Source organism: Leishmania infantum, chromosome 32 (assembly GCF_000002875.2).
Source record: "Leishmania infantum JPCM5 genome chromosome 32".
Taxonomy (NCBI): Eukaryota; Euglenozoa; class Kinetoplastea; order Trypanosomatida; family Trypanosomatidae; genus Leishmania; species Leishmania infantum.
The window spans coordinates 581,541-607,118 of NC_009416.2; the positions used below are offsets into that span (position 1 = coordinate 581,541).

The window sequence follows — 25,578 nt, forward strand, 5'->3', positions numbered from 1 at the left end:
GCACACGTCAAGACACTAAGCGATAGAGACGAGACAGGAGGGGACAAGAGACCGAAGGCAGATAGAGCAGTAAAAGCAAGCGAGAACGCACTTCCCTGCTCCGTTTCTTCTTTGGCAAAAAACATAGCAATACCGCTGAAATAAAGGACCCGCCCATCAGCAGTCACGTTTGTGCGTGCACGAGCATGCATGCATGTGTGCGTTCCCTCTCGGCTGAATACGCCTGCGGCACTGGAGAAAAGATGGAGAAGGTCGGAGAGAGCCAGTGACGGTGGTGGTGGTAGTGAGGAGGGGACTTACAATAACACGGGAGCAAGACGAGCAACCAACTAAAAAAGCACAGAAGGGTGAAGATGCATATCCCGTGCCTTACGTGGGCGCGTTAGTGAGAACAGCACGTGCCACCTTTCACATGAACATTGAAGAAGCACTAAAGGGAGCCGGAAAGATAAGAGGAGAAATGCTCGGCGACTATCTACCTGGCACCGCCATGGCGGCATCGGCGAGTCATGGCAGCCCCCGCAGGAGCCCCGCGAACGGGCATCTCCCACTTTTCCTCTTGCTGTGGTGCACTAGGCGCCGCCCGTTTGCCAAGGTAGTCCTCCCACGCACGCGCGCACACACACACTTGGATCGCGCTATCAGACGGATCATGTGACAAGCGATTCTAGCTTGTCAATGACGCGGTCATTCTCGCTCAGCAGTTCTTGCACCATCTTGACCGTCTCAATCTGTCTCTTGATGGCCGTCTCGAGAGCCTCTTGGGGCATGTGCGACGGTTTCGTCTCAGTCTGCGGGTTAGCGAGCTCGTTCCACATGCGCACGATGCTCTCACCTTCGCTTCGCACATCGCGCTGCTCGTCGAGGTTCAGATTCAGCGAGTAGCCGCTCAGCTTTCCATTAAACTTCGCTGCCTCATCAAGGACAGAGACGTGGGATCTCCGACGTTCGGTGGGGTCCCTCGAGCTTGACTTTTTACGAAAGAGGCTACTGGCTGGAGGAAGGGACAAGTTGCCGTGAGCCGGATTGGTCGAAAACGACGCTGCGGGTGGAGACGCGGAGCTGGCGAGCAAGGTGGCACTCTTCTGCTGTGGTGCGGAGGCCGCTTGCGCGGCCTTCTCCCGCTGCGCGTAGCCGACCCCAGCGGCCAGGTACTGAAGAAAGACGTTGGTCTTCTCGGGCTCGTTGCCTGACACGATTTTCTTTGGATTGACATCGATCTCCACCTTCATGATCTTGTTGATGTACTGGATGAGGGTAGTGAGATATTCGATCTTCTTCTCTTTTGTATCCACCTGAGCCGAGTCGCGCAGTTCGGCTGGAATGATGTGATCGTAGGCCGCAAACCGCGCGTCAATGCTGCAGACGATGTCGTGAATAAAGCGAAACGGCGGTCTCTTCAGCAGTTTTGGGGTGAGCACTGGCGAAGTAAGCTGCAGCGGCTGATACGCCGCAATAGTGGCGGACCAGAAGTCGACCTCGTCACTCATGCTGACTTTGGAGACGACAGAAGAGGAAGAACTACACACACACACACACAAAAGGAGCACGAATTCCGAACAATGAAAGCCGAGCGCACAGCACAGCGTGCCGATTCTCCGCCGCGTTGGCCACTGTTCAACCAAGAGTGCACGAGCACGAGCGGCAAAGCGGTGGTGCGTGTGAATGCTGGTCGCGGCGAACAAAAAAGAGTAATGGAGAGTGAAGGACACTGATCAGATACGCGACTGCAGCCAGCGAAAAAGAGGGAGAAAGGGGAGTGGAGCAGTGGGTGAAGAAGCCTCGAGACGGAATGGAATGCAAACGTAATGCGGAATAGCAGCAGTCAAAGACACAGAGACACCTCAAATCTCGAGTTGCGCCATGAGCCCGCCACCAACGATTTTTGTCCGTCTCGATGCGCCCCTACTCCACAAGGAGCACTTCGCCACACATCTCTTCTTGACATTTCCTTTAACATGCCAACGACTCTTGGGCATCTGCCAAGGCAACTCGGAGGGGGGGGCGAAGAGCGACGAAGTTTCACTGTAGGTGTGGCCATGAACCGGTGACGTGCTGTCCACCATACAAGAGGTGCCACCATCACAGTTTCGCGATCCCGATTCACGCGCTGGCACATTAGAGAGAGGCAGTCCACGATTTCATCGCCATGTCACGGCAGAGTGTGTTGTCGAGCCTCTTCTCTATATCCACAACGTGGCGAAGAAAAGGTTTCCTTTTTTTTTCTTTCTGTGAACGGTGAGAAGTTTGAATCCGGAAGTGTATTACGTGGAAATAAGAAGGCAATACACAGCACATACCACGCACACAGCACACTGACCAAACACGTGGAGTGGTCCGCGACGAGAAGGCGACAAAGAGTGAACCAGAAAAAAATGGGGGTACCGTGAGCCTCCATCCTCCTCCGCCCTCCCCCTTTCCCTCCCACAAATGTACACACACACATACACAAAGACGCACAGGCACCTGCACGTCGTCAAAGACGCATACCAAGGCAGCTTCCAAAAAGCTGCACGCAGGAACGACAGCACAGAGACGATGCGCTTCATGCAGAAAAGGCCACAAGGAACCCTAGCACACTCGTCTCTCTCCGGAGCACACGCAGCCCTCGCTCATTTATGTAGGCGAATTTTTCACGCTTGCCTCGTCTTGGGCTGAAGACGCGACCGTGGCTGTCCCTTGCGTGCTAGACGTCGGCGCGTCGGTGATGCGGTCGTGGCCAGTGATTTGTTTGAACTCCTTCAGCTTACGCGTCTCGTCTGGAAGCCCGAGAACAGCGTTCAACGAAAATCGACTTTCCAGCCGGCGCTGCTGTGGCTTAGGGAGCAGGCGGTTCACGGTGGCGTTGTGCGACACCGGGACAAACAGCGTGCTGGCCCCAACGCCCAGCAGCTTCACACCCATGTTGCGAATGGCGAGGTGCGTGTCGTGGTTCCGCACCGACAGCCACGACTGAAACTCAGGGTTCTCCTTCTTGAGATAGTTCATCTCGCGCAGCTTATTGACGATGGCGCAGAGACTAAACGGGGCGTCCTTGCCCAGCCAGTGGTCCTGCAGCGCCTCGATGGGAGTGTAGTGGGGGTAGAGTTGCTCATCGACGCCCAGCCAGCCCTTCAAGGCATGCGTGAAGCCGACTTCGTCCTCTGTCCTTACTTTTGCCGTCCGCATCAGCTGCGAAGGTCGGTAGAAGTCTCTCATTGGCCGGGCCAGAAGGCGACGAATCGCTCGCAGCACAACAAAAGAGAAGCCGTGAGCGGATATGGCAACCTCGTACGTCCCCTCCGGGTCCTTGAAGTCTAGCTCGCTGAACTCCGGATCCATGAGGGACGGGTGGTACCCCCACGTGCTCATGCCCTCCCTCTCCATGGATGCCTCGTACTCGTCCTTCTCCTCCTTCCGCTGAAACTTGTCGTACTTCTCGGGAGGGCGAAAGGCCACGTACACGTCGGATGTGTAGCGAGACCGCTTACGGAAGGTGAGGTCGCGCGTGCAGCCGACGCCGTCATCAAAGCGGATGGTGCGATGCACGTCCGAGCGACCGAGGCACGCCCCGACGGCGGCCAGGAGATCCGTAAATCCCTCCGAGTACGAGACGTCATTCCGCGCCGACCATACCAAGTCGCGCGTGCCGGTCTTCTTATCTGTGAAGTAGAAGAGAATCGTGAAGAGCTCCTCGGGGCGGTGCTCGTCCAGCTCGATCACGCAGTCCATACACTCGATCTCTTCGCCCATCTCCTTCCACGTGAGGTGTTTTGGTGTCTGTTTGAACTTGTACTCAAACATGAGCTTGTGCTTCCACGCCTCCTCTTCCGCATATGGGACGAGTGCCTCCTCGACATTCGTGCGGCCTTCGAAGATCTCGCTCTCGACATCGTCGATGCGGCGGAAGTCGACCGTCTTCTTCGACTCGTCAAGCACCTCCTCTACGGACCATAGGCCGGTTGCACGCAGCGGCCCGTAGTCTGGCACCATCGGGCCGTCCTGCGGTCGCGCCGCCGTTTTGATCTTCTTCGGTGCCTCTGCTGGCGCTGTCATCTCGCGTCTCGCATTCGATGCGGACGGCGGCGGTGACGCGTCGTGGCTCCCATTTCCTGGCTCGGCACGGGTACCGCTACTGCGTAATGGTATAGCCGCGTACTTTTTTCGCTCAGCGGCCAAGCCGGGTCCAGTGCTAACGGAGGACGCGGTAGCCGGCGTTGCCACGCCAGTTGGCGCCTTGTCAGCCTCAGTAACGATCGTGTGCGTGTACAGCCCCGCGGTGCGATCCATCCCATTGACCTTTTCACCGCTCCCGTGCTGTGGCGCTAAGGATGCAAAAGAGGAGCCGCGTTTGGAGCTGGCTGTCCCCTCTGGGGCGGCGCGCAAAGCCCACTCGCGTGCATCCAGGTCGGCCGAGGACTTGGATGACGACGGCGGCGCAGGTGTGTCTGACCCAGGCCGGGGTGGTGTGGTTGATAATGATGTCCAATCTTTTTGGAGGCGGTCACCGGCGCTTCGAGAAAACCGGCGCGTGGCGAGCGCGGCGGTCGTAGTGCAGGAAAGGCGGCGTTGTCCGCGAAACAGCGACAGCACCGCTGCGGAAGTGCGCATGGTGAATGCAACCACCTCTCCGCAGAAAACAAACGAAAACAAGTTACGCACGTGCGAGTTAGAGTAACCAAGGCCAAGGAATGATTATGGTCGACCCGCTTGAGGTTGATGCACGAGAGCAGGCGGATAAGAAGCGGTCGTCTGCGATAAGCGCTCTTCCGCGCCTGGGGAGTACGTTCACACGCGCACAGAGAGAGCGGGAGCGGTGGTTTCTCGCGTGGTGGCGCCTCAGGGATGCTACAGATGTAGTCCAACGGAGGACGGCAAACGGAAGGAGTAGTCACAAGTAAAAAGAATGCTCTCAGGCAGACGACAGAGCAGTGTTCTTAAAGGGGTGCTCGACGCTTTCCCTCCAACATTAAAGGGCGAAAATTAATCTTGACGCGAAACTGAGTTGGGGCGATCTTCTACAGCATGGCACCTCGGTGGTGGTTGTCCTGCGCTTGTCGGAGAAGAGAAAAGAGCGCCACTCAGATACCCACAGGAGAAAAAAAAAGAGAGCAGATACTCGTTCCACCGTAGAGTAGAAGTTGGGAGACCAGCGAGGAAGGGAGGAAGGGCAAAAACGAGAAGTTGCCGGCGGTGAAAAGAAGGAGGTACACAAGATCCGCAAAGACAGAACGGGAATGCATACCTCGACGGACATTGCACAGGAGCGCGATACTGTGAATAGGCACACAGAAACATTCCACAGGAAGCAGATGGTGATACGAGCGCGATGGGTTGAGGCCGCTATCATAGCGTAGCATTGGAGTCCTTGCCCGGACTCGACTTCGCGGCTGGCTCGACATTTCTATCAAGGAAGAAGTGGTCGTAGTTCTGCACGCAGCGCTTACTCGCCTTCGTTTTTTTTTGTTTTGGTGTTCTTGATCGGCAAGACGTCAGGGCACAGCACGGCAAAGAGTACCGAGCGCCAGTGGCCAGGTAAGGGAGCAAGAGGAGCCGCCCAATGCCCTGAAAGCATTACCTGTGTGTGATTGGACACGCGCACTCAGTCACATCCGTTATTTTTTTTTGTTTTCGCTCGCCACGCACAAGTTGAGATACGTTCATCACCAGTAGCAAGGAAACCTCGCCCCAACTCTCCTCTGTGTACACATTTGACAGCATGCACGTGGGCGCACGTTCCTGTTTCTTCCTCGTGTGCATGCAAAAAAGTGGACCATTCTTTTCGATGAGCACCCTCACAGTTTTCGAGGCTCTTTCCCTGCCGTAATCCTCACTTCCGTCTTTCAGCACATCTATGCAGACGGGCAGTCGTGCCGACCCATTCGGTAACCCAAGAAGAGGAACGAGAAGCAATACCGACGCGCCACGACCATTCAAACTGCTCGGCATGCCACCAGCACCACCACTCCAAAAAAAAAAAGTTTGGAGACAAGAAGAGACTGGAAACACAAGAAGCGCCTCACAGCAGAGAGCCCCACTAAATCAGGGCTGCGGAAAAGGCCTGCACTGCGCACAAGAAAAGGACGTCCGTGGGAAGGCCAGATGCTTGAGCCGCTAAGCCTCTTGTCGCCGCGGAACTGGAAAGTGCAGAGCACGTCGACATTCATCATCATCCGAATACAAAAACGGTCAAGTGCCAAAATAGAGAAAGGAGCATCGCGCGGAGATTCAGTTAGAAAGCGTGGCTCCTCTTGGCCGACACTGATGATGTCAGAAAAGTGCCGATTTCTCTCACACATACACAGAGAAAAAGCATGGTGCAATCACACCGTCTTCCTTATACCCCTTTGTGCTCCCCTCCGCAAAATTGTAACCGCCAACCAGATGGAAAGGCAAACGTCAACTAAACGGGGCAGGTGACCGCAACCGTCGGCGGCGAAACACGGAGCGAGAGCGACACCCCATCACAGCCAAGGGAAAAATAATCGCCACGAGAAGAAGGACGCACCCCCAGAGATACCCCATATGGGACCCATACATGTTGAAGTATTCATAGCACGACGTGACTGAGCGCTTTTCCTTGGCGCTCCCGGCGTACTCATGCTCCATTTTTCGCGTGCCAAAGCAAAAAAGATGTAGTGACAGAAACACACAGGAAACGACACGCGAACAGGCCGGCAGCTGTGCTTTTGGTTGCGCTCAGTATGTCCACCCAAGTGTGTCGACTTACCATATGAGAGACCGAAATGAAGCTAGAAGGCCATCTCTACGCACCACTGCGCTCGTCGAGTATCAGCCCGAACGGGGCAGTGGGAGGGGACGAATCGTGTGTGTGTGTGTGTGTATGCGTGTGTGTGTGTGTGTGTGTGTGTCGGTGCCCGTACAAACGCGCGAGGGAGCGATGCGGGGAAGAAGTGAAATCGAAAGGAAAGGTTGCCAATACCGGCGCAGATGGCAAGATAAACGAAAAGATTCCGATAGCGACAGACAAGGACCCCTGCCCGGATGTCGACCACGTACCATTCGTTGCTGGCCACGCCGTCCGGATTGGTAGGCACACGCCTCTTGGCATTTTGAGGGGCTCTGCGCCCCACAAGGTAAGATCCCTCATCAAAACGAGAGTCAGCCGTACAGCCGAAAATGTCGTTTCGTCTTCTTGTTTGCAGCATGAACATTCTCTGCCGTACACGAGTTAAACGCCACAAATACACACACACTCTTGCCGAAGCCCCTGTCACAGGCCCCCTCCTCCCCATCGCGTCGTGCGAAGCAGCGCTGCAATAGCCTTACAGCAACGCGCCGACTCTGTCATCGGAACACCGCCTCCGCCTCAAACCATACCCAGAGGCCCGCAGCGCAGGGTCCCTCACAGCCGCGTCCATCATGCCCCGTCGCCACCCCTGGCGCATCCCTGCCCCCTCATCGGCGGTGGCACTCAGCCCCCCACCCACCCACCCACACTAGTAGGCCGTGTGAGGACCGAGGGGAGGGGTGGCGGGGGGAGGGGATACGTCCGAGCCACGCTGGCACGCCGCCTAAACTCCTATGGATGGCGCCGCCCTGCTGACACGATCGCGGGCCGCTGCGACGCCACGCCGTCCAGCACCGGACCGCCGACGTCAGCAGCGATGCACCGCTCAGACACCCTCCTCCTCCTCCTCCTCCACCCCCGCTGCCTTACGTCGTAGGTGCCTGATCGTGCCACAGCCAGAGGTGGCTCGGCATTTGGCGGAGGATAGCAGGGGGAGAGTCGGGTGGGCTGCTTGGCTTTAACTCAAAGAGCTAGTGTAGTGGACTGGGTGATACGCCGCACTGAAACGGGCGCATCTGGTCATCAGAAACACAGGAATCAAGCGGCATACAGGAATGCGGAAGGAAAGAGCAGGTATGCGAGTGCGAAAAAAAAAATATATTCATTGTTTCTCGCCCGCGACGGCGTTGCCGCTGCCAGTGAGGATCTCTTCATGTGCCTGTTGTCCTCTTTAGTTTTCAGCTGCAGGGCCCGACATCACTCTTGGAGCGGCCAGACGACAAAGACGATACCAAAGGGGGCGGGATCGTGTGCACGTTCAGCATGGGCATGAGAAAGGAACGGGGAGGGGAAGGGACAAGAGTGAGGACAAGAATGGCGGCCATGATGTCGTGTACAACCACGATGTGATCATCCAACTCGAAAAAAAAAAACGAAAAAAAGGCGCACTAAAGGTTGGACAGAGGAGTAGCACAGCAGAGCGCGGTGCCGCCGGGAAAGGGAAGGGGAAGCGGAAAGGGGGGGTGTTCGGAAAAGGCCAGCTGCCCTCAGAGGGGGGCATTTTCACGGTGACGTTTGTGAAAAGCCTGCGTGCCGGTCTGCGTGTGTGTGTGTGTAGCGTCCTTGCGAGCTGTCTTTTTTTTTTTCAACGCTCGTTACAACCACGATTACCGACAGCTGCCCCTTATTGCCGGCTGATCTTCTGCAGAAGAGACTCCACACGGCTCGACATAACCGGCTGCCCCTTCTTGGTCCGCTTGGCAAAGAGCGCGTTGCGCGACTTGCGTGCTTGTACGCGCGACTGCTTCTGTCGCTCGCGCTCCTGGCGCGCCTTCTGCTTCTCCTCTCGCTCTTGTTGGCGCCTGCGCTGTACCTCCTCCATTCCAGAGACAGCGCTGTAGCGCTTCTGCTGCTTGTCAATGAGGTCGTTGACCGTCGTCGCCGCGAACTTGCGCTTCAGGTTGTACTTACGCTTCTTTTTTTCGTTGTTCGTGAGACTCTGGTCATAGTCGACTTGCTCAAGAGTGCTGCTCAGATTTTCCTTGGCCGCCTTGCGCGTGCGGTCGTAGTCCTCGAGTCGCTTCGACACAATCCCCTCCTCCTTGCATAGTTTTCGGTAGGCCTCCATGCGAGCGCGCTCCTCATCCTTTTTTTGCCGACCCTCCTCGAAGAAAGCCCGGCGGATATTTTTCGAAAAGAAGGCTTGGCGCTCAGCCTTGAAGCCGTACACCTTGCGGCGCTTTCCCCCCTCACTCATGCTCCCTTCCAGAAGTGGCGGTGCAAGTTGAATCTACAAGGCGGTGTAGCTGTGCCCTTCTTCAGGAGAAGCCAAATAATATTAGCGTCTGTGTGTTTGCCGGGGTAGGGCTGTAGACTTGTGTGGGGAGCATGAGGGAAACCCCGAAAGTGGGCAGCGGAAGATGGTGGAAGGCGAAAGGAAGTTGATAATAAGGAAAAACTTGACCAGAGCTGGCACTAGATGCCGCCACGAAATGGTGGCAAAGACGTGCGCAGCATGCCACGTGATGCTCCCTGCCACCCGTTCTCTCACACGACCCGGTCGCTCAGAGAGAAAGAAAACAAGGACGGGCTAGTGGGCGATGAGGCGAACACGATTGACTTCGCCTTCCCCCACCCACACAGCCCTCATCACCATCGTTGTTGGTGTGCTGCGGCGTCTGCGCGCGCTACGGGTGTCGCCATGGAGCTCTCTAGCGCATGCACAACAACATCACAGAAAAGGAGAGTACCGTACAGAAAACACGATGGTCAGCCGGGGCACAAAAAGGGAGAGACGGGATGGCGGGTGGCCTACACAAAAGCAAAAGAGAGGAGGAAGTGTACAAGCCGTGAAGAAGCAAAAAAAAAAGGAGCCGCCTTTGCAAGTCAAACTTACCCGCACCCTCCCCTTCCTCTTTCCTCCACCACACACACACAGAGGTGCGCATAGCCTGCGCTCTTCATGCATCGAGGCCACCCAGCGCTCTAGAATGTGTGCGCCTCCTCATCGTCGCCGCTGCTTCTCGCTGTGATTCGTCCCACTACGAGTGATGCACGATGTGGCGTGCGTCAGTGTACAAGAGCCACAGAAGCGCAGTTGGCACAGATTGCTTACGGTAGAAGCCACCGAAGGGAAAGAGGAGGTAGTGGTGCTCCGCGATCAGGTCCTCAAGGTGACGAATCGGGCATCCGTCAGGCGTGTAGAAGGCGTGTGAGGCGGGCTTGCAGTCGGTCAGCTTCGCCGCCGTCTCCAGCACGTCTTCGAAGTACCGGTATCGCCCTCGAACGAGGACGCGCGTCGGATGCCGAGCGCGCGATACCGCTGAGCCACCATAGCAGGGCCACACGTTGATCCAGAAGCTACGCGAATCCGTCGCTTCGCTGTGCCAGCGCAGACGGCGTTGAGCATTTACTCGCGCTGACATGGCGCAGAACCGCGACTGCTGTAATTGAGGAGTATCCACTTCTACACGGCAGCGTCGCGGAACGCTTGATGGCACGTCATGCCCCTCACAGACAAGCTCCCTCCCGTCCTCGGAAAGGGAAAGCAGCACCGCAGGCGAGCAGCACAGCTGCCCCATCTGTTGTAGCACGGCGGCTGTGGCACATGGAACAGAATCATTTTCATCTCGACCATCCAACCCGCCCTTCTCCACAGTTGGCTTCAAGGGCAGGGATAGAACGCAAGGCGACGAGGAATTCGAAGGCACCGTCACGTCGCGTCGTCTCGACTTCGAAAAGAGGTTGGCCAGGAGGCAGCGATGGTCTGGATGCAGCACAAATGTGGTGCGCGCATCGCCTGCTTCGGCAAACGTCGCGGACATATCATTCCCTGCCGCGTTACTCCGTACATCGGCAGCCTCGCTGCTGATGGAGGAGATGTGCAAAGGCCCCGTATGCTTATCGCGCGCCTCCGAGGTAGCTGGGGATAGAAGAGTACCTCGTCGCGACGCTGCCGTATCCGGCGAGTCGCAGGGAGCGTTTCCTGCGTCCAGCTTGGATAGAAGAGCAAGAACCCGCTGACGTTGCACCTCAAGGGCTCTGCTCTCCTCCGAGCACGAGTACGCAGAGGCACCGATAGCGTTGAGTATGTTCTCCAGTGACTCACGTAGCTCGGCGGCCGGTAGGGTCACCAGACCATCCGAGAAAAGAGGTGCGGAGATGTCCATCCTCACAGCAGTGTATGATGTTCTGTTCGCCTGCCCTCTTTTCGAGTAGCGAGAAGGATCAGCGCAAGTGCGCTGCACCTTCCTGGCACCCCGCCCCCCCTCTAACGCAGGATAATCCGTCTAATGCAGCAGAGAGAAGAGCAAGGTCAAGGAGGAGTCCTCTGCGGTGACGACTTTGCTTTTCTGCTTTCTGTGCGCTTGAAGAGAGGTGGGAGGTGGGGACGGTACAAGCACCCGGGAAAGAAGCCGACAAGCCTCGTTCGCCTCTGCCAGTAAAGCCTGCGTAGTCGTCCGATAACACTACTTATAAAGCATAGCTATGAAGAGTGAGAGTCGCACATCTTTTACGTGGGTGCGCGTGTGTTGCTCTGCAGCACCCGCCTGAGTGCTACGTCATGCAGCGGAGCACACCCGAAGAGAGTAAAGCGAGCGACAGATGTGCAAAGAAGGCGAAGGACAGCGGAAAGCGTTAACACTCATCTCAACTGCGCAGCCTCACCATACAGGCATGCAAGAGAACGCGGCAGCGGAGAGGGAGCCGCGCAAAACATCAGGGCTCCCATAAAGAGGCGTTCAATGGCAACCCATTGCCACTCATCCGCCAGAGACACCCTCGTGCGCCTGAGCGGCGCCACAGTGTTGAAGCCACCTCGGCGGATTTCGCGCAGTTCTCGTCAAAAGCCCAACAGAGGTACCGCCGTCGCCATCTGAATTCAGATGCCAAGCGTACTGTCTTTCATATCGACACGGCCCTAACACCAGACTTGTGACAAGCCTACCGTCTGCTCGCGCTTGCTGATGCTCTTTTCTGTGACATGTAACAGGGCACGTACTGACTTGAAAGGGAGAAGGGGAGGGGGACCGCTGCCTCCTCCCCGCCACCTTCCCCCATTCACAATCCAAAAGGCAAGCACTTAGATCAATACAAGGGAAAAAAGAGCAAGAGAGGCTAATAATGTGCAAGAGAGCATCACCACGTCCAAAGAGCGCACGTAACCAGAGGCACCGACACAACACCCACGCATGCATACACACACAGACACAGACAGACAGCCTAGAGAAACACCATCAGCCGCTGAACGCTCCCGCCGTGGAGGTATGCAAACCGGCTTCCTTCTTGTGGTGAGTAGCAGAGCTAGAATAATGCCGAAGGAGCCATCGCGCAACAATCTGCACAGCCGATGCCAGCCAACACAGTAAGCCAGCGTTGCATTCACAAGAGGGTTCGAAAACGCACACTAAGAGGAGCGGGAAACCCTGCAGGCCAGGCAAACCTCACCGACGCGAATAGGATGGGGAGGGTGGCAGAGGACAGAGTCCAACACCGGAAGCAGTACAACGAAAATAAAAGGAAAGCCGCTCGTAATGAAAGAAAAAAGGACTCGAAGAGACCGGGAAAATGCGTAGACGCACGGAAACATAATGCAGGGGCCCATGAAGCAGGACCAGCCCACACGTGCCTTCGCACTAGCTACGTGATTGCCTTTTCAGTAGATGCTCGAGGGACAACGCAGCGTGGTGCCCTTCAACGGTGGATATTGGCTTTCCGTGAGAAAAAAAAAGCGTGCACACTCTCACCCCTCGCTATTCACACAAGGATACACACGCAGGTTCCTTTCCGTACATTTTAGGCCTTCAGCACCGGACGAGCGCCGAGGATGCTAGCAATATCTGCCTTGTCCAGTTCTTTTTTGCCAAGAAGCAACTCTGCCAACTTCTGGTGCTTATCCTTGTGGGCTAGCAGGGTCTTCTCTGTGTGCACATAAGCCGACTCGACAAGCGCGCGGGCCTCGGCCTCCACCTTGGCGTGCAGATTCTCCGACCACGTCATCCACGCACGGCCGTCATTCTTGTCGTTTGGCTTGAAGGCGAGCTGGCCAATGGTTTTGGACATGCCGTACTTGAGCAGCTTTTCCATCGCCAAGCGGGTGGCACGCTGTAGGTCGTCCATGGCACCGATGGAGATGTCCTTCTCGAAGATTCGCTCCGCGGCGCGGCCGCCCATCAGCACACACAGCTGTGAAAAGAGAAACTCGTCTGTCTGCGGCTCCATCGCCTCGTCCTGCACCTGCTGCGTGTACCCGCCGGCACGACCACGAGGAATGATGGACAGCTTGATGACGTCCTTCTGCAGCGGGTTTGTCCAGGCCATGATGCAGTGGCCTACTTCGTGGTAGGCGGTGCGGTGCAGCGACGCGTTGCTCATGCGCTGACGGTGCTTCTTGCCGATGAGGACGTCGTCGATGCTGTCCTGAAGCACCTCCAGCGGCACCACCTCCTTGCCATTCATGGCCGCGTTGAGGGCCCCTTCGTTCACGATCGTAGAAATCTGCGCCGGCGACACCCCAGGGGTGCGGTCCGAGAGCACGACAGCGTACTCTTTGTTGCTCACGCCGGGGATCACTTTAATCGACTCGGGTTTGGCGTCCTCTGTGACCAGCGCCTTCGTCTCTGTGGCGGCCTTCTCGCTGCTGGCCAGGGCAGCCGACGGAGACGCCTGCGCGGCACCGCTGCCTCCCGCCTCGGCCTCATTGCGCGTCTTGAACACCTGGACCTTGGGCTTGCAGTTCGGGTCACCAGTGATGATGCGGTTGAGGTAGAACTCGAATAGCTCACAGCGCGCCTTGTGATCCGGCATGGGAATGGTCACCTTGCGGTCAAAGCGGCCCTCGCGCAGAAGCGCCTTGTCGATCGCCTCCGGATAGTTTGTGGCGGCAATCACCACAATCGCCTCCTTGCTCGTCAAGCCATCAAGCTCGGCGAGAAGCTGGTTAATAGTGCGGTTTTCCTCGCTGCTACCGCCGCCGCCCATGGAGCGGCCACCCTGGTTGCGCGAGCCGATCGCGTCGATCTCGTCAATGAACACAACGCAGGGAGCCGCTTTCTTCGCCTCCTCGAAGAGCTCACGCACACGTTTTGGGCCGCTGCCGCCAAAGATCTCAATGAAGTCGGCGCCCGAGCAGCTAAAAAACGGCGTGTTTGCTTCACCGGCCACGGCGCGGGCCAGCAGCGTCTTGCCGGTGCCAGGCTGCCCGGTCAGCAGGCACCCTTTCGGCAGCCGCGCGCCAAGGCGAGTGAACTTGGCGGGCTCCTTCAAGAAGTCCACGTACTGCTTCAGCTCCTCCTTCGCTTCAGGGATGCCGATGACATCCTTGAACGTCGTCCCTTTCACCTCAGTGCGAAAGTTCTTCGGCTTCATCGGGTTCATCATGTCCATGAGCCCGCTCATCATGTTCGACGAGCCTCCAGCACCACCCTTGCCCCCTGACGCGGCAGTGGAGCCGGCCGCACTCGCCATGGCATGCATGTACTTGCGCCGGAAGTACCAGATAGGGCCAACAAAGAAGGCCACGTTCACGACAAGGGGTAGAATCCAGCTGACGGCGCTGCCCCAAACCGGCCCAGAGGGACGAACAACGCCATCGTGGAAACCCTTGTAGTAGTCGTCATCCTGGACCGGCGGCTGATACACCGCCGGCATGCGCGCGGGCTGCTGCTGCGCCGTGTAGCTATACTGCTGGGGTATCATTTGCTGGGACGGGTAGTTGTAGCCGGCATAGGTTAACGGCAACGCACCTATGCCTTCTCGGGGAACTGTGTACGGGTTTTGTGCATAGCCATCACCCTGGCTGCTTTTCTGCGGCTGAAGAGTAAGGGGTGGTTGCAGTGAAAGCTGGCCTCCGTATGCCTGCGGCGGCGGCATCTGCTGCTGTTGCTGCTGCGCGCTGTACATTTGCTGGAACAGTGATCCGCCAGGCGAGGCGTCGTTCTGGTTCATTGTGGATGGTCGTTGTGTGTCTCTTTCAAGAATAATAGGAGGTATCCCTCACCACGTAGGGAAGGGCGTCAGTCACAATACGCACAGGTGCGGAAGAGGGGGAGGGGGAAGGGATCAAGAGAGAGAAAGCGGGAGAGGAACGGACAAGGCGCCGCGCACGCTGGAGTGCGAGAGGAAAACACCAAAGCCAACAAAGAATAATAATAAGGGCAAGCGCCGCCGCCGCCACCCCACAAGCCGCAACGACACCAGTCCAAGATGCAGGACAACGAAAGAAAAACGGGGAAAAACAGGTGGAAACCTTAGAGGCAACTTCGGCGGCAACGTCCTCGAGGGCCTCTCTGCGTGTTTGCGAATGTATATATATATATATATATGTAGATTGTGTGTGTGTGTGCAGCACCCTCCCTCTCTCTCTAGTAGCGTTCTGGGTATCTGCGCGTGTGCGAGCGAGCCTGCAGTGCTGTAGGTGTGCGGATGTCTGCTGCGGAAGCACACCAGTGATAACGGGAGAGCGCACGCACGCCCGCGCCAGAGAGAAAGCCAAGTGAAGACGGAAGGGGAGCCAAGAGAGGCACAGGCAATTGGTATGCAGAGGGTTGGTGTGAGGAGAGAGAGATGGAGCGAGGTAAAATGCGAAGGAGGTACCAGCGACGTCCGAGAAAACAAACACCGCAAATACTCCGCCAAAAAAAAAGGAGCTAGCAACAAGCAAAGAAAAAGATATGAGCTCTGTGCGTGGGGCTGGGATTGCGTCGATGCAGAGTTCTTCGTGGGCAGAGAGACAGAGTACGACACACGCAGCGTTAGGAGGAGACACGAGGAAGGAGAGGGGAGGAGTGACGGAGAGACAACAGAGTCGGTGCATCTCATCGCGCAGTGGAGGACAGAGGCGCTGCTACCTCGAGAAGATGCAGCTTCATGCCGGCTTGCAAGTGATGCGATCACTCGACGTTCTGCCAACAGATTCCCTCAAGCGGTGGGGCTCCTAAAAAGGGGGTAGAGGAGCGACCTCCGCCGTGGAAGAGGAATCTCGTCATACAATTCATGTACGCTGTGTATGATTGGCCGTGTGCCGTCAAAACCACCTCGGCATGCGCAGCTGTGAGTGCTAGCGGATCAGCGTGAACGTGCGCAGCCGGGCATGATAAATGCTTCCTCACCTCCACCCAAGATGAGAGGGAAAGAGTAGGATGGCACAAGGCAGAGAGCACCGTATCGAGGCCCTTAAGCGAGCCAGCACGCACGCCAGAGTCAAGCCGACTTGCGAGGCAGTGCGTGCGATCGCGCCGCTTAGACCGAGGCTACACCGGCAAGCGTAGAGGGCGTCTTAAAGGATACACACACGCGTTTCTGCTGTGTTTGTGTACTGACGCGACTGCTGAGCAACCGATCCTTTCATCACCCCGTCTCACCGGGTCGGAGGCGCCAAAGGAGACAGTCGCATGGCGCAGGACTTACACGGATGGCACGGGCAGTGACCTTCCCCGGAAGACGACGGGTGCCATAAGGTCACGGAAGCCCCTTTGCAAAGAGCCTGGCTGCCCCTCAACTACACATGAGAGTTAGCGCAGCCTTTGCCACGGTCCAGCGACATCGAGGCCAAAGGAACAAAAAAGAGAACAATAGTCACATGTGCAATCGCACCTCCATCCTTCCTCCCCTCCCTGGCGAACCACGCTGTCATGTTCGGAGAACGGCGGGCAAAGATAAGCACAACGGTGCATCCACAGGCGGGCAACTCATCATGTAGCCCCCTCTCCCTCTCTCGCACCATCGCCACAACCACCACAGGCATCCGGGACCTCACTGGATGGACGACGAAAAACAGAGAAGATGGTAATGATACAAGAGACAGCGCATCCTCCTTGGCCGCATGCCCCGACCACGGCCCACCATCAACGCACTACTCGCATTCCCTTCGTACGCATCTCTTTCTCGGTCGCACAGCACGGCTTTACCTCCAATTTGCCCCGCCTGCCGCAGGCCCCCTCCTCCCCATCGCGTCGTGCGAAGCAGCGCTGCAATAGCCTTACAGCAACGCGCCGACTCTGTCATCGGAACACCGCCTCCGCCTCAAACCATACCCAGAGGCCCGCAGCGCAGGGTCCCTCACAGCCGCGTCCATCATGCCCCGTCGCCACCCCTGGCGCATCCCTGCCCCCTCATCGGCGGTGGCACTCAGCCCCCCACCCACCCACCCACACTAGTAGGCCGTGTGAGGACCGAGGGGAGGGGTGGCGGGGGGAGGGGATACGTCCGAGCCACGCTGGCACGCCGCCTAAACTCCTATGGATGGCGCCGCCCTGCTGACACGATCGCGGGCCGCTGCGACGCCACGCCGTCCAGCACCGGACCGCCGACGTCAGCAGCGATGCACCGCTCAGACACCCTCCTCCTCCTCCTCCACCCCCGCTGCCTTACGTCGTAGGTGCCTGATCGTGCCACAGCCAGAGGTGGCTCGGCATTTGGCGGAGGATAGCAGGGGGAGAGTCGGGTGGGCTGCTTGGCTTCCCCAGAAGGAGTGGAGGGGGGGGTCTGGTCCCTGAGAAACGACGCTCTGAGGTGTCGTTGCGTTATCGGGGCTCATCAGGCTAAATGAAGACGCAAAAAAAAAGTTCGCTGTTGGCGTTCACGAGGCCCACGTTCGTGGGGCTACTTTGGAGAAAAACAGGAGCGATCATGAGGACTTGCGTGCGCCGAGATAGAGAGAGCCCATCCATCTCCGCTGTTTCACTACTCTTCCACGTTGCCGTGGCAATTTGATGGCGCTTCTACTCGAGGTGTAATCATTGTGTGAATTGATCACAGGGAGGAGCAGAGCGGCCAATGGCAGAAGCAAATGCATTACAGATGCTCGAAATCAAGCCGCACTCCATGCACCAGGTCGAGTCTCTTCCACACCGCCGAGGCCTCAGCGAAGGCGAGAGTCACACGCCGCTGCAGCTCTGTGAAACGCTGTTTAGTTTACTGGTGGCTCGGAAGAGAAAACGCCGAGTCTATCCCACCCTACTTGTGACGCAATGGACCGATGTGCGCCACAGCGGAGCCCAATGCGTTGTCTGCCGCGCTTTCTTCCATTGGTGCCGCTTCAGAGTACCCTGAAGGCGCCCTCGGTGGCGGCGAAAACGGCACCTCGTTGTATGCCGCCAAAGAGCTGAGGCCAGGAATACTGCCTGCGTCTTCGCGCACGGCAGAGGACGCGCCGCTGATGCTATCGCGGCTCTGCAGGACGCTCTCAAATCGCTGAAAGGCCTCGCGAAACTGCCGGTCACGAAGAGCTTCCGACATGGTAGTGACAACACCGGCTGCAGTACCCGGGATGTACTCCAGGTCGGCCTTCTCGAGGCTCTCCCAGTCACTCATGTACCCCCTCAACCGCCACTTCAGCGGCGTAGATTGGTAATAGTCCGTGACGAGCGGCACTCGCGCAGCCAGTTCCTCGCACTCTAGCACCCGCCGCCGTGTCCGCTCCTGCACAAAGAGGATGTGGGACCGGTAGTGCGCCAGCACCGGCTGCAGCTGCGCCCGGATTGAATCCTCTGCCTTGCCACGCCAGCGAATTGGCTGGAGTTTGACGGAATCGGGGCCGCCCTCTTCTCGCAGCCGATGTGCCACAGCCATGACGCTACTCTTCCCCGCCACCTCAGCGGCATGCCCTCGGTGCAGACCTTCCAGGACGGGAATCAGGTGCGGGATGCGCTCCGCCTCCAGCACAGATCCCCTCTGCTGCTCATCCTGCAGGACACCAAAGCAGGTGATCATGGGCGGAGCTGCACTGGTGCTCATGCTTGATTCGGAGTTGCTTGCTTACAATGGTACGCGCTGAACCACATAAAACGGAAAGATGCGAAGCGTTGCGGTGGTCGGTGCCACCATGTCCAAAAACGGCAGACGTACGTGAGCCGCTATGCGGCAAAGCGCCCTCGCAATGAACGAGGCTGCAAACAGATGGCACACACAGTGCAGCTGCCTCGGCGTACGCGGGGCGATGAATCAAATTCACCGCCGGTGCTGCGGCGCACAGAAAAGAAGATGAAGTAGGTAAACCTCGAGAGGCAGCGGCTTAGTACGTAGGTACATCACGGCGGCGGCACGCTGGGCAATTCAGTTCGCCTCTCTTCACGGATGCCAAAAGCGTACCCTTGCGCAACCGTCATGGAGAGAGAGAATGGAAGGCGCTTGTTTGTGTAATGGAGAGAGTGAAGAGGGGTGGCAGAACGGGAATGTATAGTGGCCGCAAGGGTTGAGCGAGGCGGCAGTCGAAGGGCAAAGCAGTCGACAATTCGGAAGTGCACGCTGTGCTCTCTCTTGAACCCTCTGCTGCCAAAAAGAGGAGAAGGAAGGGGCGCGCGTCGGTTTCACGCTTGGCCTCAAAGCAGTCGTTTCCTTGTCACTCTCGCACCAAGACGGTGCCGCGTGTCATCGAGCGCTCTTTTAGTGGCCTTAGTCGGTGCCGCACGGGGCCCCCAGGCGACAGCAAGCTCGACATGAAAAGCGCCACCCGCTGATGCCTGCCGGGGGGGGGGGGAACACTCTTTCGAGGTTGCTGCACAGACACTCACGATGATCAGTAAAGTTGACTACACGCCCGCGGTTTGACACCCACAGCCAGGAACACCGTTACCCCTGAAAGGAGCGCTGCTGCCTCAGGCAGTGGCTACGCCACCCCATCCAGTTCCTGTTACACTAGCCTGCTCTTTGCATCGTCGACACGCCGGCGACGGCAGGCTCCCGTACCCCACTCTCGGATCAGGTCCTTGGTCTGTCTCAGCACGCTGGTGGCATCCGCGGCAGCACGCACGAGAAAACACGGGGTGCCTCCCAGGTGTTCTATCGTATCGCGCAAATGCGAGGACGAGCCCGCGGTGCACTCCACAAAGCAAGGAACGAGAGAAGCAGGAGGACGTGTGCGGGCGCTTACTTGATCCCATACAAGCTGAAGCGGACTCAGTGCGGATGGCCGCCCGAACGATGCCTTCGCGCTCGTATGGAGAAGCTGCTGCATCACCGCGGTCTCTCCAACGAGAAGTGTAGAGCCAGGCGGCGACCATGTCCCGTCCGCAGCGCCACTCATCGAGGGAGGCCTCAAGTCGCGTAGTTTTTCGTAGTAGCAGAGGGGCGCCTGGGAATCGGAGACGAGAACGACTCCCTCACAGTCATTCGCGAATCGAATAACATCCAGTAGTTCCTGCACCGATATCTCGCACACAAGGCACGGCCGCTTTGAAGGCAGAAAGGCTGGAGGGGAGGCCAGCTCAGGCAGCGGGACCGATGCGCGCTGCAGCACTGCTGCATGGTGCGTTGCGGCAACAGCATCCGAAGCAAGTGCAGAAAGCTCGGCAGGGTTGCGCTCCTCTGCGTGTTTGTGAAGTCGGCACTGGAGCGGCGATAGACAGTGACAGAGATGCTCCGAAAGTGCCGAGACGACGCGCTGCTGCGATGGGGAGCACTCTCTCGGTGAGAAGCACACCACAGACGAGGATGGCGTCCCGCCGGAGGATGCCCCTCGGCGAGACGGTGCCGCCATGCCAACAAAGGAAGAGGCAGTACTATATGCCTGAACGCACGTCGCCGCCGGGCCACTTGCCGGGCGCTCCAGCTCTTCTCTCTTCGACGACGAAACCACCGACTCGGAGAGGAAGGGAACCAGGTTCGACAGGGCAGCGTGCGGCGGCGGCTTCGCCGCTCCGGGTGCCGTCACGGACGTTGCGCGCTCACACGGATCGGCCACGTCGTCACCTAGCAAGGACGCAAAGAAGAGACGCTGGTGGAAGTGGATAAAGGCCGTGTCATACCTTGAGTCCAGGGCATCGCCCTGAGTACGAGGTACCGACGGCAAGCTGCACCGCGTCTCTACTCGTCCGGTATCCCAGTCACACGGGACGCTGAGAGTTACCTTTACAACCGGATCGCGGCCGGCCGTGGCCGTGCGTGTCCACTCCTTCCAAAACACCGCCGTCGCACTCTCCTCAAACACGCCCTCCACCTCCAGCGCTCGCCGCCACGACGACAGATGGCTCCATAGCTCAATTTTTGCCTCGAGGGCTTCCGTGTCATCTGTGTCTGCTTCGGCGGGCGCAAAGAGCCGCCGCACCGCAGGCGTCTGTGCCGCAACAGCGATGCGCTCGTACTCGGTTATGTCCGCCCAGGCCAGCCCTGCGTAGGCGAAACACCAGTCCTGCGCTTGCGCCTGCGCGTCGTCATTGCCGCGGGCCTCTCGGCGTCGGTCAAGGGACTCAAAAGGGTTGGCAAACTGCGCGAAAAAGGCGAAAGAACGCGGGTCTGTCAGTGCAGCGTTCGCCGTGATGTCAAATGGAAAAACGAGCGGCACCACCTCAATCGTGCGGAAGTCGAACTCGGTGAAGGCAAACGACCGATTCAGCCAGTCCGGCGGGCCGTCCTTCACCCAGCTCGACACGCGACGCAAGTTTGGCTCTGCCCATGCCCAAAAGGCACGCGAGCGGCGCACGCGCCACCCCTCCACCTGACACATGGGATGGTCGAGGTAGACAAAGAAGTCGCACTCTTCACAGTCGGCGATGGCGAGCTGGCCCTGTATTTGGCACATGTAGTGCATGGGGATACCGAAGGGCTGGTAGCCGGGCTTCGTGGAGTTGTACAGCGCTCTAAATGGGGATTTGATTTCCAGCAGCCGGACCTTGTGATGGGAAGGTGACCCCAACGGCGTCGAGAGCGTCCCATCAATGCTCGCATGGCTCTGCGTTAGAGCAATAGCAGATCTCCCATCCGTGGAGCAGCGAGTGCTGCCAGATTTGCAGCTGGTGCTTTCGTCGTCGTCGCAAGCAAGGGCACCAGAGCTGTTCGACCTGCGGCTAGAGACCGCGGACAGTGGTGAACGTGGTCGCCGCTTGCTCTTGAACGGCACGTGCACAGAGCATCTGCTGCCTCGCCGCTGCCGCTCCATCATGCTGACACCGTTGCTGGCACCGCAGCCGCCGCTGCAGCTCTGGAAGCGGCGTGTCAGGGCCGACGCAGACAGCCCTGCTTGTTGCTCGATGGGCCGCTCGCCAACGTGGTGGTAGATTCGCCCGTCAGGTGAGCAGCCTAAGATGTGGTCGCTCGTCACAAAGAAACCGCCGTCGTAGACGCGGCAGCCGGTAAGAAGCTCATACAGCGCACGAGCCTTGGGCTCTGTGCGGGTGCCGTGTGCCGTAAAGGCGTTTCCCTTGAACTCGTGCTCAGTGCCCACAATGTCGCGAAGGTAGCGCACATAGTCCGAGACGCGACCGCAGAAACCCAGCGCCATCCCAAACTGGGATGCCGACAGTCCGTGCGGATGCGCGTCTTTCCACTTGAGCTTGTCTGGATGCTGTGCCATGATGCATCTCAGCGTTGCAACTTAGGATTTGTCTAGGTGCGATAAGGGCGAAAGAAAAACAAAACAGGCAGCGTCTATCCACAATCAACGAGGAGATGCATGTGCGCGATGTATGCGACCCTCTCGCTCACAACGCTCTAGAACTGTAAATACACGATGCAGGCCGGCAAAACTGCAACACGGAACGAAAAAGAAAGAAAAGCTCACCACACACAGAAGGTGGGGAAGGGGGGGGGGCAAATCCTCACTATCGCCTGTTTGAGGAGCGTTCAAAAGAGTCTGCCAGCGATGCGAGGGATGGCGTTGGCGCACCACTCAAGCATCTACCTGCGGCTTGAATACAAGGGAATGAGGGGCAAAAACGAAATTCATAAATACATTTGTTTTTGGTGTGTGTGTGTGTGTGTGTGTGCGTGCGTGCGTGCGTGCGTGGCGGAAACTATCTATCCCAAATACGTGCTCGAGTAATGGACGCGCTTTCGCGGGCGCTCCTAATCGGCGAGACTGTGGTGCAGCGGGGGGAGGAGGAACGAGGGACGAGGAACCCTGCCTGCCACCGATGCCGCTCCTATACGTCTGCCGGCTGGAAGCACGCCAGCAAGAATCATCGGTATTGAGCAGGACATGAAAAAGGGAAGAAGTTCGTGAAGGAATCGAGGAGAGAAGCGGCACAGGGATGCACAGGCAATGAAAGGCTGAGAGAAAGCGTGTGTATATCTGTGTGTATCGGCATTGTCGATGAAGGAAAAGAACAACATAGCACGGTGCTGCTTCTCCACGGCTCGTCCGGCAAGCATCAATGACAGCGTTGTCCATGCTTCGAATGGCGCGCACCAAGCGCCTCGGCGTCGGCAAGCAGAAAGAGAAACCAAAACGCAACGAGAAGAACATGAGCAACGTGCGCGAGCAGGGTACCCTTCCTTCTCTCAATGCCTCGCGTTGCATTCTCTTCGCCTTCTCACGCAATTTTACCTTTTTTCGATGATGATCGCCCGCCGAGGTCCGCACGACCGCTTCGGTACGTATAAACCTGACAAGCCCGTGCAAGCATGCAAACTTGCGGATGATCACGCACTCAACCTCAAGCGCGAGCAAGAAGACCTCAAAACAAGACACACGCAGCAGACTATGACGAAACAAGCATTTGAAAGAGAAAATCGCCACGAGTAAGGAATGGGTGAAAGAGAGAGACGTGTGCGGAAACAGCCGCGCCTCTGCTCACGCAAGGCGACGCCAGCCAAGCATGGCAACAGAGAAACACAAGCGTCCGAGGGTGGCATTCACGAGACGAGAAGCACTTCATTCGCAAAGCCCCAACTCTCTCTCTCCACTTCCTCGATTCACACAGACACTGGAGAAGCCGAGCAAACAAGAGTGGAAGTATAATATCCTGTAAGGAATGACGGCTTACAGTACGTGAACCTCTGAAAACCGCTCACAGCTGCTATGTTCTTCACGCGCCACGCAGCCAAGAAGAGCCTGCCTCGCAGCGCAGCCAAAAATGTTCGCGGCGAGCGAGTTGAGTGGCGAAGCCGCTGGCGTGCTAGTGCCTGATCCGTCGATGGCCGCGAGCGCGCCGTCCGCCGCGGCACTTGCAGTGTCTACGGTAATCGTGGGAAGGACCGCCACGTTGGCAGCAGGCTGGTTGTGCTTTTTCTGTAGCTCCACACGGAACAGCTGCCACAGGGCCCCGAAGCACCGCTTCGACCCTAGGGGCAGAATGGAGATGTGATACTGTGCCTCCATATCCGGCGAACGCAGTGCGCGCTGCAGCACCTGCAACGGGGTCCACCTGTAGTCCTCATACCACCTTTCGTAGTCAATGAGTTCCTGCTCAAGCAACAATCTGCGAAGCCGCGCCGGCTCACCGTTGGCGGCGTTGCCTTTGCCGACGTTGTCGCTCTCGGAGAGCCACGGCAACGCAATGAAAGAGGCGACGGTAGCCTGCGCCAGGAGTGTACGCAATGCCACATCGAACTCCGCTGACGTTCGAGCACCTCGAAGGGCAACATGAGGGAAGAGGAGGATCTGGTAGCTGACGCGCAGCTCTTGTGCTGCTAGGCTAGCGTAGTAGCTAGAATTGAGGCTATACCTCGGAACGCACAGATACACATGAGGAGGCGGCCACACCTGCGTGGCTGCTTCGGCCTTCGTCTGTGAGGTGATTCCCTCAGAGATGTCCCCACCGACACCGACGTTTTCTGCGGTCGCCGTTCGAACGTCTGTCTGCATGGCCGGCTGCTGCGAGGCTTCAGCAACCCCCTCAGCGGCGGGGTTCGCTAGCACCCGTTCCACCTTGGTTGCCACCCTCTCTGCGTATGCCTGACGTTTTGCTGCGAGCTCTTCCGACCCGAAGCCGTACGGGTCCTTGGGACCATGCCGGTAGCGTTGATCTTGGGGGCGCCATCCATACTGCTGCTCTACAGGCGCGCTTGCCACGACGCTGAACACGTATGTGGTGGGCAAAAAGTGTGCCAGCGACGTTGTAATGTATCCTTCGTGGCTTTCAACAACGTCAATGACAACCTTGCGCGGGTTATGCGTGGCTGCGCTGCCGATCACTGACGCGGTCGTATTGATGGTCGAGGTCTTGAGCACATTTGCCTCCAACTCGTCCAAATCCGGCTTGAGGCTGCGATAGAGAAGGTGCCACATGAAAAACATTGCAGGGCGCTCGTCCTCGCCCCACGGCATCAGATATGGCACAGCTATGCGGGTGCGGAGCTTCGCAAGCCTGGCGCGATCTTCCGAGGAAAGGGTCGTGACGGTGAATGCATCGGGGTCGGAAGCCGGAATGTTCGCATCCAAAACGCCGCGCTTCGCGTTCGGGAGCGGGAGATGTGCCACGTTGAACCCGACAACAGCGCAGAAGACGCCAAACGCAAACAGGACAAGAAGCTTCGCGTATATCTCCTTCTTTGGTGGCCTCCGAGAGCGGAACATGTGCAGAACGTCCATCTTGCCGGTGAGCGTGGCTGTTTTGTCCACGTATATCTCGTGCGAATCGGTATAATGCGGTGCCGAGTTGTGCGGACGTCTGTTGGCGATGTGTGCGCTATGTCGGCGTTCTGCGCGTGCGATGCTGGAGTCTGCTTCCCCAAAGGCCCAAGCCGGGGAGTGCTGGCGTTGATTCAGTGCGTCCTTTTCCTTGACCCACAGTGCCGTGTGCATACCCGAACAGCACGATACAGCTCACATAAGGTAAAAGAACTTCACAACGGGAAAGTTAGAGGGGCGGAGAAGGACATGGTAGGCAAGTGCAGGTGTGAGGGAAGACGGGCAGGGGACGCCGGCAGTCCTTCAGCTAAGGCAAGGCAAGCACACCAACAACAAAAAGGCATTGATCATGCGCCTTCGATGGGTTGCACACTTCCAAGCTGCGCCATTGCAGTGCGAAACGGCAACGAAAAAAAAAACGACTTTAGAGAGCGAAAACTCACCCGGGAGCAGGTAGGTCGCTAGGGGAAGGCAAGGGGTGTCAAGCGGAGATGCCCGTGCACGCAGAACATCTCCGCAAAAGACCCACGCCGCATGTGTTTGCTCTTTCCCACACAGCAGA

At 57.8% G+C, this 25,578-nt stretch overlaps 8 protein-coding genes across 8 annotated transcripts; all 8 read right to left on the reverse strand.

The window, feature by feature from the left end:
* Window positions 1–650: 650 nt before the first annotated feature.
* Window positions 651–1,490, reverse strand: LINJ_32_1530 (conserved hypothetical protein; the record flags this gene model as incomplete). The annotated part of the gene is made up of 1 exon (XM_001467796.1): window positions 651–1,490. One exon carries the CDS (start codon window positions 1,488–1,490, stop codon window positions 651–653), a length of 840 nt encoding a protein of 279 aa, XP_001467833.1.
* A 1,126-nt stretch (window positions 1,491–2,616) lies between these two features.
* LINJ_32_1540 (conserved hypothetical protein) lies at window positions 2,617–4,035 on the reverse strand (the record flags this gene model as incomplete). The annotated part of the gene is made up of 1 exon (XM_001467797.1): window positions 2,617–4,035. One exon carries the CDS (start codon window positions 4,033–4,035, stop codon window positions 2,617–2,619), a length of 1,419 nt encoding a protein of 472 aa, XP_001467834.1.
* Window positions 4,036–8,414: 4,379 nt separating this feature from the next.
* Window positions 8,415–8,987, reverse strand: LINJ_32_1550 (conserved hypothetical protein; the record flags this gene model as incomplete). The annotated part of the gene is made up of 1 exon (XM_001467839.1): window positions 8,415–8,987. One exon carries the CDS (start codon window positions 8,985–8,987, stop codon window positions 8,415–8,417), a length of 573 nt encoding a protein of 190 aa, XP_001467876.1.
* A 784-nt stretch (window positions 8,988–9,771) lies between these two features.
* On the reverse strand, window positions 9,772–10,899 carry LINJ_32_1560 (conserved hypothetical protein; the record flags this gene model as incomplete). The annotated part of the gene is made up of 1 exon (XM_001467840.1): window positions 9,772–10,899. The coding sequence occupies one exon, from the start codon at window positions 10,897–10,899 to the stop codon at window positions 9,772–9,774; it is 1,128 nt and encodes a 375-aa protein (XP_001467877.1).
* Window positions 10,900–12,526: 1,627 nt separating this feature from the next.
* On the reverse strand, window positions 12,527–14,677 carry LINJ_32_1570 (metallo-peptidase, Clan MA(E), Family M41; the record flags this gene model as incomplete). The annotated part of the gene is made up of 1 exon (XM_001467841.2): window positions 12,527–14,677. One exon carries the CDS (start codon window positions 14,675–14,677, stop codon window positions 12,527–12,529), a length of 2,151 nt encoding a protein of 716 aa, XP_001467878.2.
* Window positions 14,678–17,686: 3,009 nt separating this feature from the next.
* LINJ_32_1580 (hypothetical protein) lies at window positions 17,687–18,466 on the reverse strand (the record flags this gene model as incomplete). Its single annotated transcript, XM_001467798.1, has 1 exon — window positions 17,687–18,466. The coding sequence occupies one exon, from the start codon at window positions 18,464–18,466 to the stop codon at window positions 17,687–17,689; it is 780 nt and encodes a 259-aa protein (XP_001467835.1).
* Window positions 18,467–19,361: 895 nt separating this feature from the next.
* On the reverse strand, window positions 19,362–22,019 carry LINJ_32_1590 (conserved hypothetical protein; the record flags this gene model as incomplete). The annotated part of the gene is made up of 1 exon (XM_001467799.1): window positions 19,362–22,019. One exon carries the CDS (start codon window positions 22,017–22,019, stop codon window positions 19,362–19,364), a length of 2,658 nt encoding a protein of 885 aa, XP_001467836.1.
* Window positions 22,020–23,426: 1,407 nt separating this feature from the next.
* Window positions 23,427–25,190, reverse strand: LINJ_32_1600 (conserved hypothetical protein; the record flags this gene model as incomplete). Its single annotated transcript, XM_001467800.1, has 1 exon — window positions 23,427–25,190. The coding sequence occupies one exon, from the start codon at window positions 25,188–25,190 to the stop codon at window positions 23,427–23,429; it is 1,764 nt and encodes a 587-aa protein (XP_001467837.1).
* Between the last annotated feature and the right edge of the window lie 388 nt (window positions 25,191–25,578).